Source organism: Trichosurus vulpecula, chromosome 9 (assembly GCF_011100635.1).
Source record: "Trichosurus vulpecula isolate mTriVul1 chromosome 9, mTriVul1.pri, whole genome shotgun sequence".
Classification (NCBI taxonomy): Eukaryota; Metazoa; Chordata; class Mammalia; order Diprotodontia; family Phalangeridae; genus Trichosurus; species Trichosurus vulpecula.
In genome coordinates, this window is record NC_050581.1 from 115,722,774 (window position 1) to 115,742,672 (window position 19,899).

Below are 19,899 nucleotides of genomic sequence, written 5' to 3' on the forward strand. Positions count from 1 at the left end.
CCTTCAGGACCAGCCATCATCCCAGATGTGTTCCCAGGGGCCACCAAGGAGAAGAATGGGAAAGTCATTCAAACTCAACCTCTCTCAAGCCAGCAAACCTATGCCTTTCAAATGGAAATTCGAAGGTAATGAAGGCCATGGCAAAGAAATGGGAACAAGTTATTTAGCCAGATAAATTTAAGCAAAGCTCAGTATTTCTGGTAACCTATTGTAATATGACCTCCCTAAATCCAGCTCTCTACTGACTTCTCTGTTTCTGTCAATGGCACACCAGTCTTGACTAGTCACCCAGATTTGAAATCTCAAAGTCATCTTTGACCTCCTCCTCCTCTTTCTCTTACCTCCAACATCCTATCAGTCACCAAGTTTAATGCTGTCATAGAATCAGAGCCTGTCAGAGCTGGAAAGACCCTAAAAGCATGGCATGTCAGAGCTTGGTGACACCTTAAAACAAAGAGCATAAAATGTTAGAATTGAAAGGAACCTTAGAACACAGAATATCAGAGTTAGAAGGGCCTTTAGAATATAGATGACAGAATGTTAGAGCTATGTGTCATGGTCCCCTTTGAGAAAGAAGGACAAACACAACCTGTGAGTAGCCTCTGCCTCTGCTACCTCACTCAAAGTGAAAACCTGAAAAGGCCTTAGCCTGAAAGGGCTGGGGTCTCTCAATGCATTCTGGGCCATCTCCAGTCATCCTGGTGAAAATCAGGCCACTGGACCCAGATGGCTCTGGAGGAGAAAGTGAGGCTGGTGACCTTGCACAGCCCTCCCTCCCTCAAATCAAAGTCAGCTGTAAGTCATGTCATCATTTCCCTGATGTCATGGTCCTTTTTGAGAACTAAAGACAAACACAACAATAGAGCTATATGGAACCTGAAGATCCTAGGACATAAAACGCTAGAGTTGGAAGGAATCTTAGGACATAGAACATAGAGAATCAGAATTAGAAGGACCCCAGAACATAGAATGTCAGACCCAGATGGGTCCTTAAGGATACAGAACATAGACAATCACAGCTGAAAGGTAACTTAGAGATCCCTCATTTTACAGAAGGAAAAAATGAAATCCAAGGAGAAGTGATTTATCCAAGTCATTGGTGGAAGAAAAATGAGAAATAAGGTCCTTTTCTCTCCAGTTTTGTGGTTTTTCTATCTAACATCATAAAACTCCCATTTCTTCTAGGACTCCACCAAAAAGGGCTCCATTGCTGGTAGCAGCTATGCCAATAACCCTATAGACTCACCTGACTATGACACAGAATAGTATGGAAGAGAAGTGTGGGGCATTTTGGAAGGCCAGGCTAAGAACAAGATTGCAAATACCATAAATTATAGGCTTTGCCTTACAGAATTGTGGGCTTTATAAAAGTCATGGAACTTCTTGTTATTCATTCATTCAGTCATGTCCAACTCTGTGACTCCATTTAGGGTTTTCTTGGCATAGATACTTGAGTGGTTTGCCATTTCCTTCTCCAATGTATTAAGTAACAGAGGTTAAGTGACTTGCTCAGGGTCACACAGCTAGTGAGTGTCTGAGGTCAGATTTGAACTCAGGTCTTCCTGACACTGAGCCATCTAATTGCCTCACATTATGAAGCTTAGACCTGAAGAAAAGAAAATCTTGAAGTCATGACAATTGGGACAGTGTCTTATTCATCTTTGTACCTTCCCTCACATCTGATATGGTCATCTAAGTTAAGAGGTTTCCAAGTGTTCACATTGTTCAATCGAATCGAATTGAATTGAGGGTACCTGCCCCTTTGTTCAAAGTAAGATGGGAAGTGAATAATTAAGTAAAGTGATGAGATATCCTATAATAACCCTTTGTTACCTACTCTTTTGGGGTAAGATCAACCAGAGGTATATACTTAGAGATGGATGATGGTGTTTTTTGCTCCAACAGGGGTCGATTCAGTGTCGTACGGCAATGCAGAGAAAAGTCGAGTGGGCGGGTCATGGCAGCAAAAATCATCCCCTACCGGCCAGAAGACAAACTGGCCACACTCAGAGAGTATGAGGTCCTGAAGGCCCTCCACCACCCCAATATTGCACAGCTCTTTGGGGCCTATATCAGCCCTCGACATCTGGTACTCATCTTGGAGTTCTGTGCTGGGCCAGAGCTACTTCAATGCTTGGCTGAAAGGTGAGCCCAGACTAAATGAGGTAGAGACCTGCATCCTGTACCAACTGCCCAGAAAAGTCTCTAAGAACTCGAAGCAGCCCTCTCATGAACACACTCTACTTAGGTCAAATTCATTAAATTTGGCTGCCTACCATAGACTCATAGAATGGTAGAGCTGGATAGAACCTAAAAGACCATCTAATCTAGAAACTCTTAACCTGGGATCCATAGAACTATGAGATCAATGAACTTGAATAGGAAGAAAACAATTTTTTAATTTTAAAATATATTTTTGAAAATTTTATTTTCACTTACCTCCAAATGGAATTTAACATTTCCTTTCTTTGTGAATGTAGGCAAAAAAAAAAAATCACAGCAGCATTAGGCTTTACCAGACACCAAAGAAGTTCCATGACACAAAAATAATTAAGAATCTCTGTTCTAGTCCAACCCCCTCACTTTATAGATGGGAAAACTAAAGCTCAGAAAGGGGAATTGATTTGCCCTAGTAAGTAAATAAATAACTTATTTGGTAAGTAAGTGGTATAACTTGGTCTAGGATCCTGGTCTCCTCACATGTCTCCCGTACACCAAGTTGACCCCAATCGATTTGGATGTACCAGTGATCAGATCACATCTCCGAGAATACAACTCCATACACGAAAATCCTGATGTGATATGGTTAGCTTGTAAGGCAAGGGTTAGTTGTAAAATCCTAGGCCCATAGGATTTAGAATGGACTGGCCCTTAGAGGTCATCTAGTCTATCCCCCACATTTTACGAAAGAGGAAATTTAGTTCAAGGGCAGTTAAGTGAATTTCCCAAAGGGCGGCTACTAGCAGACTTATTGATACGTTAAAGCACTACAAAAATGTGAGCAATTAACATTTGTTTCATTGTGCCCACCCTCCCAGGGCAACCTATTCCGAGATGGAAGTGAAGGACTATTTGTGGCAGATCCTCAGTGCCACTGAGTTCCTCCATGCCAACCACATCCTGCATTTAGACCTGAGGTCTGAAAACATGATTGTCACTGAGTACAACTTACTCAAGATCCTTGACTTTGGCAATGCCCAATTCTACACCCAAGACAAGGTCCTTCCCACAGAGAAGTTCAAAGACTACATTGAAACCATGGGTAAATGAGATGGAATGGGGTTGAGTTTGGAACACCTGTGCTTGCTACAAGAGCAAATGTGAATTCCTCAGCTTGGCATTTAAAGTCTTCCATAATCCTTTTCCAGCCCATCTTTTCAGACTTATTTCACATTATCCCCCTTTATGCACTCCATAGTCTAGTCACCTTGGCCCTACTGGCTGTTCCCCATCTGCTGGCATCATGCCTTTGTACAATCCATCCCTCAGGCCCCAAGCATAGTCCTTTCTCATCTCTGCCTCTTGCAATCCCTGGCTTTCTTCAAGCTCAGATGCCGCATCCTATGAAAGTCTTTCCTGATCCCTCTCAAATATAGTCCTGTATATATTCATCTGTTTACATGTTGTCTCTCTCCCCCTCTTCCCTAAAAAAAACAAAGCTTTTTAAAGCAAGGACTGTTTTTTGTTTTATCTTTATATCTCCATCACTTAGCATGGGACAAGTACAGTTTTCCTAAGTTTCTTTTCACTCCATTGCCCAATTTCTGTTTATCCTTTAGCTCCTGAACTCTTGGAGGGCCACGGAGCCATCCCACAGACAGATGTGTGGGCCATTGGTGTAACAGCTTTCATCATGTGAGTTTGAGGAGAGGAAAGGGGTGGAGTTACCTGTGTCTTGGGATTGTGGAAGGGAACCACATTCAACCTGTCCTAGGTCTGAGCCTACCAAGGCTCCCATAGGGAGAGGGAGTGCAGAGGGTTTCATAGACTCCCCCATATCTCTCGACCCAACTTGTCTCTGGTGTACCAAAAACCAGAAACCCACTCTTAGGGACAGGACTCATCTGCCCCAAATATAACCAATTTATATGGGCTTTCTCCTCTCTCCTGACCAGGCTGAGTGCTGAGTATCCTGTTAGCAATGAGGTGACCTGTGACCTGCAGAAGGGCCTGAGAAAAGGGAAGATTAAGCTGAACCGATGCTATGCTGGCCTGTCAGGAGGAGCAGTATCCTTCCTCCAGAGCACCCTGTGTGCCAACCCATGGTAAAGGGCCTATTCACCCAGTACCTGGTTTCTTTTCCTCCTATGTCTCCCAAAGGAGATCACAGAGCCTATATCAGCAGCCCTGCAACACAACTTATTCCTACTCATACACAGTTTAATTCAATTAAACAATAAACATTAATTTATACCTTCTGGGTACAGAGACACTAGGCTCAGCCTTGGGAAAGATGTGCAGTTTAGATATGTCAGTCCTTGCCCTCCTGCAGCTATAGCATAGTAAGAGGAAATGACACACAAAAAACCATAACTCACAATCACAAGAGGAGTTCATCAGAGAGGTGCAAACAAAATTGTATGTGAGGTCTACCTGACCAGGGGAATTAGGGAAGTCTTCTAGGAGGAGATGGCATTTGAGCTGGGTTTTAGAGATTGGTAGGCATTCATCAATAAAGATTATGTCCTGTGTATCTAAGTTTCAGTAATTTTAAAAAAAGAAAAAAAGATTATGTCCCCTTTAACATAAATCTTGCTCTTCGGCCTATTGTATATACTGAAAGAGCAAGAAAATAAAAGCAACTCAGATGATCCAAGGCACAAGGAAACAGGAAAAGAAGTCAAGAGAGGACATTTCAGGCAGAGTAGACAGGCTGCGCCAAGGCACAGAGGAAGGAGAATGCTCAATACTTTGTGGGGAACAGAGAGAAGTCTACTAGTATGTGCATGAGGGAGATAGAGTGCCACAGGAAAGGCAACCAGCAAGGCAGTCAGAAGGCCCTGCTTCCAGCCTTGCCCCCAGATTGCTTTGTGACCCTGGAGGCAAGCTTCCTCATGCCTTTAACCTCCCCACCTCCAAAATGGAAAGGTTGAACTCCAGAGAAGGATGTTCTCCAAGATCCCTTCCAGTTCTAACCACCTATGAAATAAGACACATTGATGCACACAAGTGGTAGATTGCTACCATTTCTAAGCTGTGATCTGAGAACCTCTAAATCTAAGGGCAAGGTCAAGAAGTAGCCATCTGAGTAGCTGAAGGTAGCAAGAGACAACATATCATGATTGAAACCCATGCTGTGGCTAGGACTTGGAGATTACCTACTTATTAATTCAATTCAACAAACATTAATGAAGTACTTCCTAAATATGAAGTCCTACGATGAACAAATAGGGAGACAAAAATGAAAAATGGCACAGCCCTCACCTTAACTAGGATCCCTAGTAAGAAAGATAACACCTGGGAAAATAAGTATCTTCATGCAAGGCAGAATAGAGTATACAGGCAAAGAAGAGATCTGAGCAAAGAGCTGGGAGAAGTCTGAGGGTGGGGAAATCGTTTTCAGTGGGTAGGATTCATCCAGAAAGCATTTCATTAAATGCCTGCTACACACCAAGCACTATGCTGGCCACTGGGACATGAAGAGAAAAAGGAAACTGTCCCTGACCTCAAAAAACTTACATTCTACTGTATAAAGAAGACTATGCCAGGTGATGAGCAGCTGTCACCTAAGACCTGACCTCAAACAACCTAGTAGATGATTTCACCCAACCTTTCCTAGAGGAAAACCTACAGTGCCAAGAATACTGTCTTTAGAGACAGAGGACCACAGTTTGAATCCTGATTCATTAGATTGTGAGCTCCTCGAGGGCAAGGACTGTCTTTTGCTTCTTTTTGTAACCCCAGTGCTTAGCTCAGTGCCCGGCACATAGTAGATGCTTAATAAATGTTATCGACTGATTCTGCTACTTATTGTCTATGTGACCTTGTGCAAGTTTTACTTAACTATTCTGGGCTTTCATTTCCCCATATGTAAAATGAAGAGATTGGAACTCTAAAGTCATATATTAAACTCTAAATCCTATGATCCTGGAAGGAGAAAGGACTTGAAAAACAAGGAGGATTTGGAAATCTGGAGTCTGAACGTTTACATTTTATGTTTCAGGGGAAGACCTTGTGTATCCAGTTGTCTTCAGTGTCCCTGGCTGACCAAAGAGGGCTTGGAACATACCCAGCAAATGTCAGTGACCTTTTCTACCAGCCGGCTAAGGACTTTTATGAAGGAGCGGGAAAAGAAGCGAGCCCTGCTCTACAAGAAACACAACCTTGCCATCTTCCACTAAGTGTACTGGAGAGCGCGCCTGTATATTTGATCCCATTCATTGCAGTGACAATTCCTGTCTCTGAGGATGTTGTTTTGAGTGCATAGTTTAATTTGGGGATTGCTATTACAAACTTGCTAGTCTCTACAACTCTAAATCTACACAGAACTTTGTCCCATTCCTGCTCCTGGGTATCCAGTCCATCAGGCAAGAACTCTGAGCTCTGGGTTGGTTCCTCTGTCCAACCTGCAATGACTTTTGTCCTAAGGAGGCAAGTCAGCAGTGGCTCCAGGACAGAGATCTTAGTTAAATGTCCCTTGGAAGAGTTGGATTAGAAAAAGTGAGCTGAGATGAAATCAGACAAAAATTTCAGGAGAAATTGGCTGTGAAAATGAGATTGCTTTGTGTCTTCTAGACCACCACCCCAGTTGCCTTAAAAGAAAATTTGGGACTCTGCAGGCAGCCATTTAGATCCTAGAGCAAGATGGGTAGGTAGATCGTAGGTAGACCCTCTCCTGCTTCAGGTTAGGGCCTCTTTATGGTCAATCCTTTCATTTTCTGTGGTTTTATTTAGAATTTCAACCAGCTCTTTGGTGTCAACATTTGTCTCCAGGAAATCAGAGGAGCCTGGAGCCTTGCCAATTTACTACAACAAAGTACCTTTTGTGTGCAAAGCCCCTTGTTTTACCCTAGGGGAAGATACAGAGTTTAGATAAGATGTAGTCCCAGACCCTCTTGGAGCTCACAAATACAGTAGGGGGATAAGGCACATACCCAAATAACTATACCTTTTCAGTGTTCCATGAAAAATGCATCAGAGAGGTGCAAACCAAGTACCAAGGAGAAGGTCATTACAGAGGCCTAACAATCTTTCTTTGGGCTCTTTGGTTAAGTGCACCAAGCTAGGAAAAGTGGGAGGGAGGCCCGAGTTGGAAGAGGGAGCTAACTGGTCTTCACCTGAGGGGTGAGGGGGAACCCAATTAGCCTCTGGCAGAAAAGTCTTATGTCTTCATGTATTCCCAAGGCTCTCTCCTTGAAGTTTCTCCTAGCTACCAAAATGTTTTGTTTGGTAAATAAATACTCTCTGTCAAAGTGATAAATTATGGCTTTAGATCTGTGGTCTCAAACTCTTAATTGTGTGTGTGTGTGTGTGTGTGTGTGTGTGTATACTACTATTATTCTTGCTTTTCTTCTAACATATCAATTACAGGATTGGCTAAATAAAAGGCTGCCATAGTATGACTTAGGGGACAATATAGGACTAGGCAGCTCAAGGACCACTCACTTAAGATTCCAGTTTCAGGTGATTTGATTTTGTGAGTCTTTCTTATACTCCAACTTTGAAAATTGAAAATAAGAAAGTAGGAAAAGACATTATCCACAGGATTTGGAGTTTCAGTTTTTCATTTTAAGGAAGGGACCTTAGAGATCATCTTGACTATCCCCTTCATTTTTATAGATAAGGAAACCAAGACTCAGAGAAAGAAAGGAAGTTGCCTCGAATCTGTGGAAGTGAAAACGAATGTGGAGATGAATGTAGAAATGATCAAAATCATATGTATAATATCTATGTCAATCGATAAGATGAGTGCGATGATTATAGTACCTATTTAGAGTTGTTGGATCTTCTCTACTTTCCAGGGGACCCTGACCTGGAAGCTAAGGCTGCAGCCAAAGTGATCAATCAGACCCCTTGACATGCCAACAGTCTTCTGTGCTTTTATCCACCAACAATCCCCCATGCTTGTAACTGCCAAGTGAACCTGTTGAAGGTTGAGGGAGACAAGGTCCAGGAACCCCAAGAATGGAGTTCCCAGACACGGTCATTGAGGGGGAGTACCCCTCAAGGACCTGAATACTGGGGAGGGTCAGGGCTGTCTGGAATGAATACATGATCTCAAGTATTCTTTAAGTCAAAGTGGCAAAGATTTATTACACTTTACAGTAGGCAAGAGTTCTTAGGGAACCTGCGACCTTACAGGGAGCAGGAAAAGTTTTTATAGGAGATTTTGGGGGTGAAACATGTCAATTAGGTGTTTTGGGGTGGGGTTAGGGAGTGGTTAAGGGGTGGTCAGTTCTTAAAGAAACATGCACTTTTTGTATCTACTGCGCAGGTATCTTACCCAAAGTTCACTGGGAAATAGCCCAAGGGGGGCGGGGGGAGGTGACATGATGACTGTGAAACATCACTAAGTCAATTAATGGTCAGGGCTGACTGGAAATATCCAGCTTGCTTCCATCAAATGTCTTGTTAGACAAGATGAATGCAAGGGAGTATAGATTTGACTATGTTTAGGACACATATCAGTAAGGTTGGTAAGTAGTAAATATCATTATGGCCCAGTGCACAGCCAATTAGCATGTACACAGGGAGTCCAAACTAATAAATTCTATCGGTGCAGCTGGCCGTGGTATCAGGAGGAAAGATAAGTGTTTTGCTAGAGCATGCTACCCTTGAACTGGAGAGGAACTGCCTGAGACAGTATTTTGAGGCTAGGGAGAGATGTGATTTTAGAAGTGGATGTGGTTTTGGAATTGGGGTCCAGGCACAGGCACCCAAGCAGAGGCTAAGGAGAAATGTGATGTTAGAATTAGGGTCCAAGCACCCCCATCAAACCGAATCAGATGCCCTACTATCCCAGCTATGCTAACCTGGTTCTTGACCCCACTGAACAACCACAAGACTAAAAGATCCTAACAACTTGGAGACTGTTTACTCAAAACACAAGAATGCCTATGTTGTGGAACAGCCATCTGTGATTTAAATGCTTAAAAACCCTACCCCTGCCATAAGAGAGTGAGCTCCCCTTCTTGGGAAGGAGGATTTCACTTACAAGCTGTTTCTCTCACTTTGAAATTAAACTTCTGTTTAATTCCTGATTCCTCTGTCTCTAGCCTGCTCTATTTGGGTCTGGCCATCCACAGGTTAGAGGCCAGTTCAGTCCAGGTGACATTAAATTGGTATCAGAAGTGGAATTGGACAGGGACAGAACAGGGCCAGTGGACTTTCCAGTACCAGCAGAAGCAGACGAGGCACTACCAGAGATTTCTTTGGAGTCTGACCCCCTTGTCTGGCGAGTTCTCTGCCCTCCTCCCTACTCCAGTTCCCAAGCTTTTGCCTCACTTGAGCTCACCATTGTTTGTGAGGAAAACTCCGGGCCCCTCCAGCAACCCGATTCATCTCAGATCACTCTGGCAAGGATACCCTTTCTTAAACTACACACCTCTGTTAATTGGTCCCTCTGCGTGCTTCTGTTGTTTCTTAAACTGTACACCTCTGTAACTGTGCGCTTCTGCTAAACTGATAAAGTTAGGATGGTAACTTTGTACTTTGTTAGAACTGACACCAAAATTGTCTTTGTGAAATGCTTGTATTTGTCATTTAAGTGGTGTTTAAGTGGTGTCATCTTTGTGAAAATTTCAAACATGGAACAAAAAGCTATGGGACATGCTCTAAAGCTAGGGATGGGACTGGAGGTTTTGTTAATCCATCCCCTGACAGACACATGCCTTTTAATTGTATAAGAAATATGCTGACTATCCCTCATATTGCCAGGAGTGGATAGAGTTCACTAAAGATGACCCAAAATTCTCCTGGTCCCACTGGGGTAGTTTTGATAAGACCAATTAGAGTACTTGAGACAAAAATTGATGAATAAGGAAACTCAGCCTCTTGAATGGAATAGTTTCAACAAACAATACTCAGAGGTAAATGAGAAAGAGCGTAGATCAGAACTGGAGTCAATGAGTGAACAGATTAGAATGTTTGAAAAATCTCTCCCTAATGGCCCACAACCAAAAATATACCCACTCTTACCAAAAGACTCTGCCCATTCCCCAGTTTCTATGTTCTCTTTCAAGGCTCAGTCCAAAGGTGTCCTGGGCACCCCAAGGATACTTGTTTACTTACAGCCTATGGTTTCAAGCCCTGGGGAACCCCAAACTATTGTCAGGTAGTATCCCAACCCCACAAAGGATCCCATAAGCTTTGTCAAGCAGTTCTGACTCACTCTATATTCATACAGACCCAGGGTATCTGGATTTTTATCAACTCATGCTTCCCCTGGTCGGGAAGGAAAAAACTAAAAACTGGTACCAAAAAACTGGCTGGAAAGGACCAGAAGAGGATCTTTAGATTGGGACACAGTGTTGTGCCAGAAAAAAGCGAGCGAGACCCAGATATAAATTTAGATGTGGCTTTATTGCAGCTCGCAACTGTTCGGAGTAATGACTCAAATCGAATAGCCCTGAGCAAAGGGAGAGAAAAAGTATTTAAAGGGAAAGAACACAATTAGATTTCCGTGGAGAGGGGGACACAAACAGTGGGACAAGCTGAGGCAGGATTATTTCTGTGGAGATGGGGACACAAGCAGTGGGACAAGCTGAGGCAGGATCATTTCTGTGGAGATGGGACACAAACATTGGGGTCCGTAGAGATGGGAGTACAAGCAGTAGAGTGAGCTGGGGCAAGATGGAGAAACTGAAAGGGGGGGTAGCGCATAACAACAGAAGGTCAAAGTCAGAGGCATTACCAAGTCACTCAAATTATGGGTGACAAGTTCCTTAAGACCATACCATTTGCGTTCCCCCAATTCACTGATTTAACAAAGGTCCAAGATACCAAGCAGGACCCCGGGAATCTGTCTACCAGTTTCATGACAGATTCACTCAAGCTTTTGATGCCAACTCTGGTCTCCAACACGATGACGCAGTTGAGCAAATTCAATTTGTTATTAACAACCTCCACCCACCCATCTCTAAATAAATTAAGCTATTTCTGATTGGCAACATTCTGACATTGGGTTCCTCCTCCAGTCTGCAGCACAGCTGTCTGGACATTCTAGTGGAGTAGGAAAGAATCACTAAGAAAGAACTTAAAGATGTTAAAAAGAAAATTTTCTTGCAATTCTCCTGCAATCCCAATTCCCTGTGAGCCTTCTGCACCCTCAGAAAGGGAAAGTACAGTCCCTTTTATTAACAAGAACCATAAGCAAAGTGTCTATTACTACTAAAAGCCTGGCGACTGGAAGGCAGAGTGTAGAATGAAGGCTAGAGTAGATGCTGAAAAAGAGAAAGTGCCCCAGAAAGTATGGAGGGACCCCCCCCTCCAAACACACACACAACCCCAATCATTCAGCATGACATGACTCTGGGGAGGGGTGACACAAGGAAGGGGACATTTGGACCATGTCCATGATCCCCATGATTCCTGTTGGGGATGTCTCATTGCTCATACAAAAGCAAGAAGTTTTAAAGCCCTCTGCCTTCCACACTCTCCTCTCCCTGAGTGTGAGAATATCTCAGTTGTGGGGATTGTTAACAAGATCATTACACCCCATGTCTCTAAGCCTCTTCCCCTTTTTATTGGAGGAATTAGTGCCTTTCACCCTTTGTCCTAGTTCCTGATGCCCCTAGTCATTTACAATTTACTCCATAAATAACCGACTACCATTTCTTTTGATCTCAAAATGACTCCTTCCTTGTGCTTTTTGTCCCTGGCACCCTGTCCCTCCTCTAAGAGTATCCCCATTCCCTTAGGTCTTTTTCCCTTCTGACCATCAGACTCTAGATCAAATCCCCTCAGGTTTGTGGGCTGCTGATATCGACTCAGTCAGTAATGCCCCACCTATTGTTATGTAGATGGACCCATCTAAACCCTTACCCTCAATACATCAATACCTGCTAGCACTGAGGCCATTGAAGGACTTCAACCCTTTATCAATGTCTATTTGTCCAAAGGTCTTCTTGTCCCCTGTACTTTCCCTGTGAACACGTCCATCTTTCCAGTCGGCAAGTCTGGTGGACCGATTTGGCTCATTTATGATCTCTGAGCATTAATTCTATTGTGATACCCTCACACTCTGCTTAACTTTGTCCGTCCTTGGACTTCATGGTGTATTGGCAATCAAGATGGGCTCTTAGCACTTACTCAACCAAGTGCCCTTGAAGAGTTTGGCCTTTGTTTCCTTGATTAAATTAGGAGTCCTTGATGACCTCCTTGCCTCAAGGAAAAACCTAGTTTACATGGGTTTGAGTGACATGTTTGTGACATCAGAGGCTTTTAGACCACATGGGTTTAAGTTGCATTTTTGTGACGCTTTTAGGTCATGTGGGGTGAGTCACATGTGTGACTCACCTTTGGCCCTGAACAATACATATAAACCCAGAGGTTGGATTTCTCCCTTGGAGCTCTGAGCCACAGCAGGAGTAGCATGTGACTCTAGCCCAGCCATTGTTATGAGCTCCCAGGCTTTGAAGAAAACCCAGATGTTGATGCTTCTCTGGTAACTGTATTCTCTGGTAACTGTCTGTTGATTCGTGTTTATTTGCTCTGTTTGTACTTGCTCTGAAACTCAGGGTGCTGGCTTTCCCCCTCCCCCCATCCCAAGCTGAGTGAATGATATTTGTATGCTGGATTAAAGTAAGATTGTTAACCCCTTAACATTGCTTTCCTTAGTAAAGCAGATCAAAAGAACTTGGGCTTGCAGTGTTCTTGTTGTTGGGCTTGTGTTGGTTTTTCACCCCCATAGCAGCTGCTAGCCGAATTGTTGAAATGCATGGTGGTTGACCTCTGTAGTACCTTTTTCTCAATCCCCAAGCTCCTAAAAGTCAGTTCATTTTTGCCTTTACTTGGGAGGGGCATCAATATACCTGGACCATCCTTCCCCAGGGATCCACTGAAGCTCTGTCCTATTTCTCCCAGGTCCTAAGACAAGACCTTTCCTTGTTAGATTTCAAGGATTCTATTCTCCTTCAGTGTGGTGATGACCTCCTCCTCTGTTCCACCTTTCCCAATGTTTCTGTTCAAAACTCTGTATACTTTCTTAATGGTTTAGCAGCAAAGGACCACAAGGCCTCTTGGAATAAACTCCAGTTTGCTCTCCCCTCTGTAAAATTTCTGGGACATCACCTCTCTGCCTCCAGCCTCCATCTTGACTCAACCCACCTTAAGGCTATCACTCAGTTTCCTGTGCCTCACACTAAGCACCAGCTCTGTGCCTTCCATGGTCTGGCAGGCTATTGCTGTCTCTGGATCCCTGATTTTTCATGTTCTGCTCACCCCCTTTATGGCCTTCTAAAAGATCCCGTACCCGAGCCCCAAGTTCTCTCGCCTGTGCTCAGAATTCCTTTGAGTCTTTGAAATTGGTCAGCCAAAACTCACCAACTTTAGGTCTCCCCAGCTATTCTCTCCCATTTGACTTGTTCACTTGTGAGAAAGGAGAGAATGAAGTTGGTGTGCTGACACAAAAACATGGTAAAAATTTTCTCTCCATGGGATACTATACTAAGACTCTGGACATGGTAGCAAAGGGCATCCCAGGCAGTGATGGCCACAGCTATCCTTGTCTCTGCCACTGAGGACATTTGTCTTGACTCTCCCTTGATGCTACATGCTTCCCATGCCATCAAAACGCTTCTTAATTCACACCATACCCAGCATTTGTCCTCCAGCATGCTAGCCAACCTTGAAGTAACTTTGTTATTCAAATCTAATTTGACCATCAAACATTGCAAGTACACTCAGCCCTGCCACCTGTCTACCCAAGGTAGAAAACAATGATGAGACTTCAGACCATGACTATGTAATTCATCTGGACATCTTGCTTTCCTCTTGGGAGGAGGACCTAAAAGAAAATCCCTTAGAAAAGGCAGACTTTGACTGTGTGAGAAATGGTAGAAGCAGTTTTGTTTCCACAGAGTCAAAAGTATCTCCTCCTCCCCCAGCTTTAGCAGAATGTAAGTCACGTGACTGATTAGGACCAGTTCTAATCAGAGCTGTAATCTAGCAGAGACCAGGCTTCTGATCCGGTTAAACCTTAGAGGTTTGTATGAATGATTAAGGAGCTGTTTGAGGAAGGCGATAGTGGTAGTCAGGGCGGGGCTTTTTGCTGTTCTTCTCTTAAGTGCCTTTAATGATTCAGGCCATTGTTTGAATGGGGCAGGTAAAATGGGATCTTTTTGTCTTGGAGTGTTTCTCAGCACTAAGACAATGTTATGGTAATCATGGCAAGACTTTTTGTTGTCTTGTCTTTGGAACGCTGAGGTAATTAAGTACCTTTGATGAGTCTTGCCTTTCAAATGTAATGGCCAGTGAAATGGGATTTTCACTGTTCTTTGTTTGAGTGCTTCTCAGCACCGAGGTAATCAAGGTATCCCAGGGCCCTGAGATGGGTATATAAGAACTGAGGTTGGTGTTTCACTTTTGGGGCTCACTCATGGAAGGAGTGTTGATACTTTGGGCAAGCTGTTGTAACTGCCCCCCACCCCCGCTTTGCTAACCCAGACCCATTGGTTCTTCTGTGGTAACTATGTATTGTGATTTGATCAGGCAAGGTCTGTCTGTTGATGTTTATAATTTGTTTGTATTTGCCTTGAACTTCAGGGGGCTGATCTTTCCCCCTGAACTAGGTAAATGGTATATGTATGTTTAATTAAACTGAAATTGTTAAACCCTTAAAGTTGCTTTCCTTAGAAAAGCAGATCAAAGAACCTGTGCTGGCAGCTCTTCTTATTGGTCTTTTGTTGGTCTTTCACCCCCACAGTAACTGCTAGCAGATTGTTGTTACAGAGGCATGAGGTGGGCAATTCAGGGGATTGCACATGGCCAATGAAGAGCCAGGTGGGAGATTCGAATTAGAGCCAATAAAAGGACTGGCATTTGTCTGAGTCCCTTGTACTTTCTCCTGTACTCTGTTCAGGGGATGTACCCATTTATTCAGGAGTAAGATATAGTTAAAACCTTCCCAGCCTTCTAATGAATATTGTTTATTCCTAGTATGTTTCTCACAATTGGGGGCTCATCCGACATTTGAAAACATCTCAAGTAAAAAGTGCTGGAAGACAAGAAAGACATGTCCCATTAACTTTAAATGGTTCTCATGCTTCCACACTTTTGCTCGTAGACTGTTAAGAATCTCAGGACCAGATTAATTAAGATGGCCAAGAAGGAAAGGAGTGAATTCCCCTGGGAAAGGAGCAGATTCTCCTGGATCCCCCGGAAAGGGGTAGATTCCCCTGGAAAATAAGGAGTGGATTCTCCTGACACAGGTATTCTCTCTCCCTTTAGGAGGTGTGAAAGAAAGGGAAAGTTAGGTTTCCACAGAAGAGTTAATTAAGTTCCACAGAATAATTAATTGTCAGCTTGAACAAAGAAGGAGTAAAAATTAACCAGGATGAGAGTCCTCAACCAATCCAAATCAACTTTGTGGTTTTGGTGGATGCATCAGACCCAGGGTGTAGGAGAACTGGTCTAAACTGGCCAGATAACAGTCAGGACTGAAGACAGAACTGGGTCAAATGGCTACCATGCGTGCTTAGTTGGCTAGTTGAATATTACCTCACATACCCATAGGGAGGAGTTTGCCACCATTTTTTAACAGGAGACGTATGAGGAGGTGGGGGCAACATGCTTGCACATGACAAGGAGAGAACATACCAGGGGGGTACCAGGAAGAGTGTGACTGGGGAAGGAGTAGATCAATCAGTCCCTAGGGACAGGAATTAATTGGGCGGGAATGCACTGAATTAACATTAAAAAACTAAGCTCATTCTGGTGAGGGGCACTTCCACTTCCTAAAAAGAAAAGTGAAGCTCACTCCCAGCCAGGAACGTTTCCAACTCCTCTGCATTCTCCCAAAATAAAATTGATCTTGATATCTGAATTTCAGTGTCAAGTGTGTTTCTAACAGAGGGTAGAATGGGGAATAAAGTAAGGTGCCAGAAGAAGTGGATTTTCCTACACAGGGGTGGATTCCCCTGAGAAATATTCCAGCATGTTATAGGTGCTGGGGCAGAGGAAGAGATCTTGAAGGGGTCTCTGGGAAGGATATCCTTTTGAAATTGGCTAAAGAAGTCAGAGTAAATTACAACTCTGAGTTTTCTTTCAACCAGTCTGAATTTGAATTCTAAATTGGTTTCGAAATTGCTTTTTTTATGTGTGCTGTCTTGTAAATGTATTGTCTAATGTCATGTCTGTATGTTTGAGAAAAGTTTCGTGGTTTGGGGTGAGAAATTTCTAAGTTCTGTGAATAGGGAAAGAGAACATTGGAAAAGAACTCCCATTTTTAGGCTTTCAGTGGGAGATTAAGATTCTTCTTGGTTCCAGCACTGGCCAAGTTGGAATACCAGACTAGAATTTGAATTGTGAAAAGCCAGCAGTTTTTAGAACTTATAAGGAATAAGAGCCAAAGCAGCCCAGGGGAAGTGAGGCCTGATAGGGAGAGGAAAGCTGAGGGTTTCTGAATTAAGGTTTAATTAGATCCTAAAACTGAAAATCTGTGTGTTTGCATTGACTCAGTGTATCTGACATCAAAGTGTTTTAAAAAAAAAGTGAAGGGGGTCTTCTGTATGATGGTGGTGTATGGGACAGAATTTTCAAATAATAGGAGAGACATCTTTAGGAGAAGAAAAGTGAATTTATTTTACAAACCTTGCAACATTTGGCACACCTCCATAATGGAGGAGGCAAGGTAAAAGGGAATGCTGCCTTAATTTATGCTCTTAACGAAAAGATTCCTGCCCACCTCCATCCTTTCTCACCATTGGCTGGGAGGTAGGCTTACAATCTAGGCGAGAAAAACTAGGCAGAGGACTAGGGGACCAAGGTTGATCTGGTCCGTTCAGGTTTTCCCTATCCTGAACTCAACTGCAGGGGGTGGCATCAGAAAGTCTAGGAGAAGAAATGAGGAGGGGGGGAGAGAGAGAGACCTTCCTGGAGCAGAGAACAAACAGATCACAGGTAGTCCATTATCTTCCTATTTGGTGCTAACATCTGAGAGAGGGGGAAAGGCACCCCCACAGCTCCAGGCTCTGACCTTCCAGAGTCACCACAAGGCCAAATCCCAAGCCTCTCCTACTCCCCCAGACATTCCCAGTTTCAGAAATATGAGAAGTCTAACCCCTGTATTTCTACCCTGTGAAGTCTTCACAATTTATCCTTCCCATTCAGTGGGATGATCGCTTTGGGGGTTCAGTGGTCTGTTTAGAGTGTGATTAAATTGTCAGACATTTAACTTTAAGTTTTAAGGTAAAAGAAGCTGGAGAAGAAGCTGGTGAGCATGATTTTTTTTCATTTATTTGAAATGTTTGGGTAGTTTGGGTCAAGACTAGGAAAGAAAGAGATTGAAATTAGAGCAAGAATACAGAGGATAAAATAGAAGGGAAAAGGATTTGGGTGAGGGTGGAACAGCAGCTAGTCCACGTAGCTCTGGGTCCATGTGCTCTTAGCCACCTCCTCTCCCACCATCCTTCGAAAGACTTGGGTGTGTCAATCAGGGACTGAAACTAAAAGAAACTTGTAGCCTGATTGGAAAATAAGGCTGATTAGTTAGTAATGGAAGGTCTTATTGAATCGGGGTATTGACTATAGTAAAGATATTGATTTGTATAATTATTAAGCTTTGCCTGTGTAAGGTATAATTGAATTGTTTCCACAGATATTATACAAAATTATGATCTGAAGCCACATACTAGTGGCTAGGGGTAGGGAATAAAACTGCCTTCCTAAGCAGTTGAAGAAGCTGGACAATTAGCACATCTAAACGCAGGCTCCTTTGTTCTCAAAGAGCTGCCTGGCCAGATGTAATTAACATAGGGATGGGATCTTTACTATTGATAACCCTGGGCTCCTAGTCAATTCTCTTTAGCAATTGAGCTAGACCCTTTCTCATACTATCTGAAGCAGATAGATGGAGAGGAAACTAAAAATATTTTAGCTTGGTATAAAAAAAAAAATAAGCATATGAAGATGAGAGGGGTGGGAGAGCTGCAAACTCATACGCTCTTAAGAGCCACTTCCTCCCCATCTTTCTTTAGAAGATTTGAAGACTTTTTAAAGAATCCAAAGCTTTTTACTTGGAAGGAAAGTGGCTGCACCTCCTTCAAATTCCTTAGGCCTTGTATTTAGACTATCAGTAATTTATGATCTGGAAATGTAATTGAGGTCATCTTATTTCTAAATTGTATTCTTAGAGTTCTCTTAGGTTGTAAAATTTGAGAGACTGTTGTTAGGTAGAAATGTGTTAAAAGCAATTTTAATTTGGTTTTTGTTATGTATGAATTGATCTTTTAAAGATGGATGTGATAAAAAATGATAGTTTGAAACTGTTATATTTGGTGATAAACAAGTAATATTACAGCATATTTTCCTTTTGGAATCTGGGCTATTTATGGAAATACATACAGTGGTTATGAGATGAATGACTCCTTGTGCAAGGAGACTTAGAAATGCACTCACCTAATTTGATAATGGGTAGTTTCAAGTTTTAAATACATAAAAATGTTTAAGGCATTATTACATTTGTATGGCTTAAATGTTAAGAACTGTACTGTCTGTAACTTAAGAAATTATAAACTTCCAAGGTTTGGTCTTTATTTAAAAGGAAGTTTCAGTTAAAATTGTTTTGCTAACACTTATAGCATTTGTGAGATTGTTAACTAAGACTTTGTGAGATCTGTTGTAATTTTTGTCAATTAGGTAAGGAAGGGTTTTGTGACAATTTGGCACATTGTGATATCTAGGAATTTAGTTGTTATAATACTTTGGGAATTTATGACAAGCAATTTCTCTTTATAATCTAGAGGTTGTAAGATTAAAAATTGTACTTGATCAAGAATTGAGATTGTTAACTAAAACAAGGATTTTTTGGAATCATCTTGTCATAAATTCTTATTAACCCTGTGTGAAATCTTGAATTTTATGAGTTTCTGGGTGGGACCAGAAGATAAAGTAAACTCAAGATGGGGGGAGAGACAGAAAATTTTTTTGGAAGCCGACTTTGGGATGCTTTCAGGTTAAAAATTTGGGACTGCTTTGAAACACTGCCCTTACTGGTCTCCTGACTCCCTTCCTCCACTCCCCCTCCCCTCCTTTTGTTTAGCCAACCTCCAAACCTGGTTTTTTAAAGTCAGCAGAACTGATTTCTAGTGATTGGCTTTCTGGATGAGAGAGAGACAGAGACAGAGAGAGAGAGAGAGACAGACAGACAGACAGACAGACAGACAGACAGAGACAGCAGGTCTCGGTAATCAAAATAAGTAGTGATAAAAGGAAAGGTATCTGTCAGAATCTGTTACTGTTGTGAAGTAAAGTTGTAGAACCTAAAGACCTGGAAGGTTTCATGGGGAAAAAATGGAAAATTTGATAAATATAAGTATGTGAAGTCTTGCTGTTTTCAAATAATTGGGTGAAATTGGTACTCTTGTATAGTCATGTGAAAGATAACATTCTTTCTAAATATTAATGGAAATAACCAGACAAAGGGAAAAAAGTTTGTGAAATAAAGGTACAAATATAATGTTGACTCATTATCCCATAGAGTAAGGCTGGGATTTAAAGTTACTTTGTATTCATGTGGAATAAGCTCCTTAAATGTGTCAAAGTGATGTAAGAGAAACTGGGTATTAATACAAATGGTGTAATTAATTATTGGGTAAATCCGAGACATTTTCAGTTTGGGGAAAAGAATTTCAGTGTGTTGCTTAGAGAGAGTTAAATTGTAGAATACTTTTGCACTGATGGGAAAAGTTAAATGTGGCTATTTGGATTTGAATTCATTCCATAGGCTAAAACGTAAGATAA

At 42.3% G+C, this 19,899-nt stretch overlaps 1 protein-coding gene across 1 annotated transcript in view; it reads left to right on the plus strand.

The window, feature by feature from the left end:
• The window catches only part of OBSCN (obscurin, cytoskeletal calmodulin and titin-interacting RhoGEF), a 330,114-nt gene extending 322,683 nt beyond the window's left edge, over positions 1-7,431 (plus strand). The window contains exons 121-126 of the mRNA XM_036739619.1: positions 8-125; positions 1,906-2,145; positions 3,039-3,262; positions 3,780-3,855; positions 4,116-4,265; positions 6,164-7,431. Coding sequence (XP_036595514.1) covers positions 8-125; positions 1,906-2,145; positions 3,039-3,262; positions 3,780-3,855; positions 4,116-4,265; positions 6,164-6,341 — 986 coding nt within the window. The 3' untranslated portion in view covers positions 6,342-7,431. The remainder of the gene's footprint in view (positions 1-7; positions 126-1,905; positions 2,146-3,038; positions 3,263-3,779; positions 3,856-4,115; positions 4,266-6,163) is intronic.
• The last annotated feature ends 12,468 nt before the right edge of the window (positions 7,432-19,899 follow it).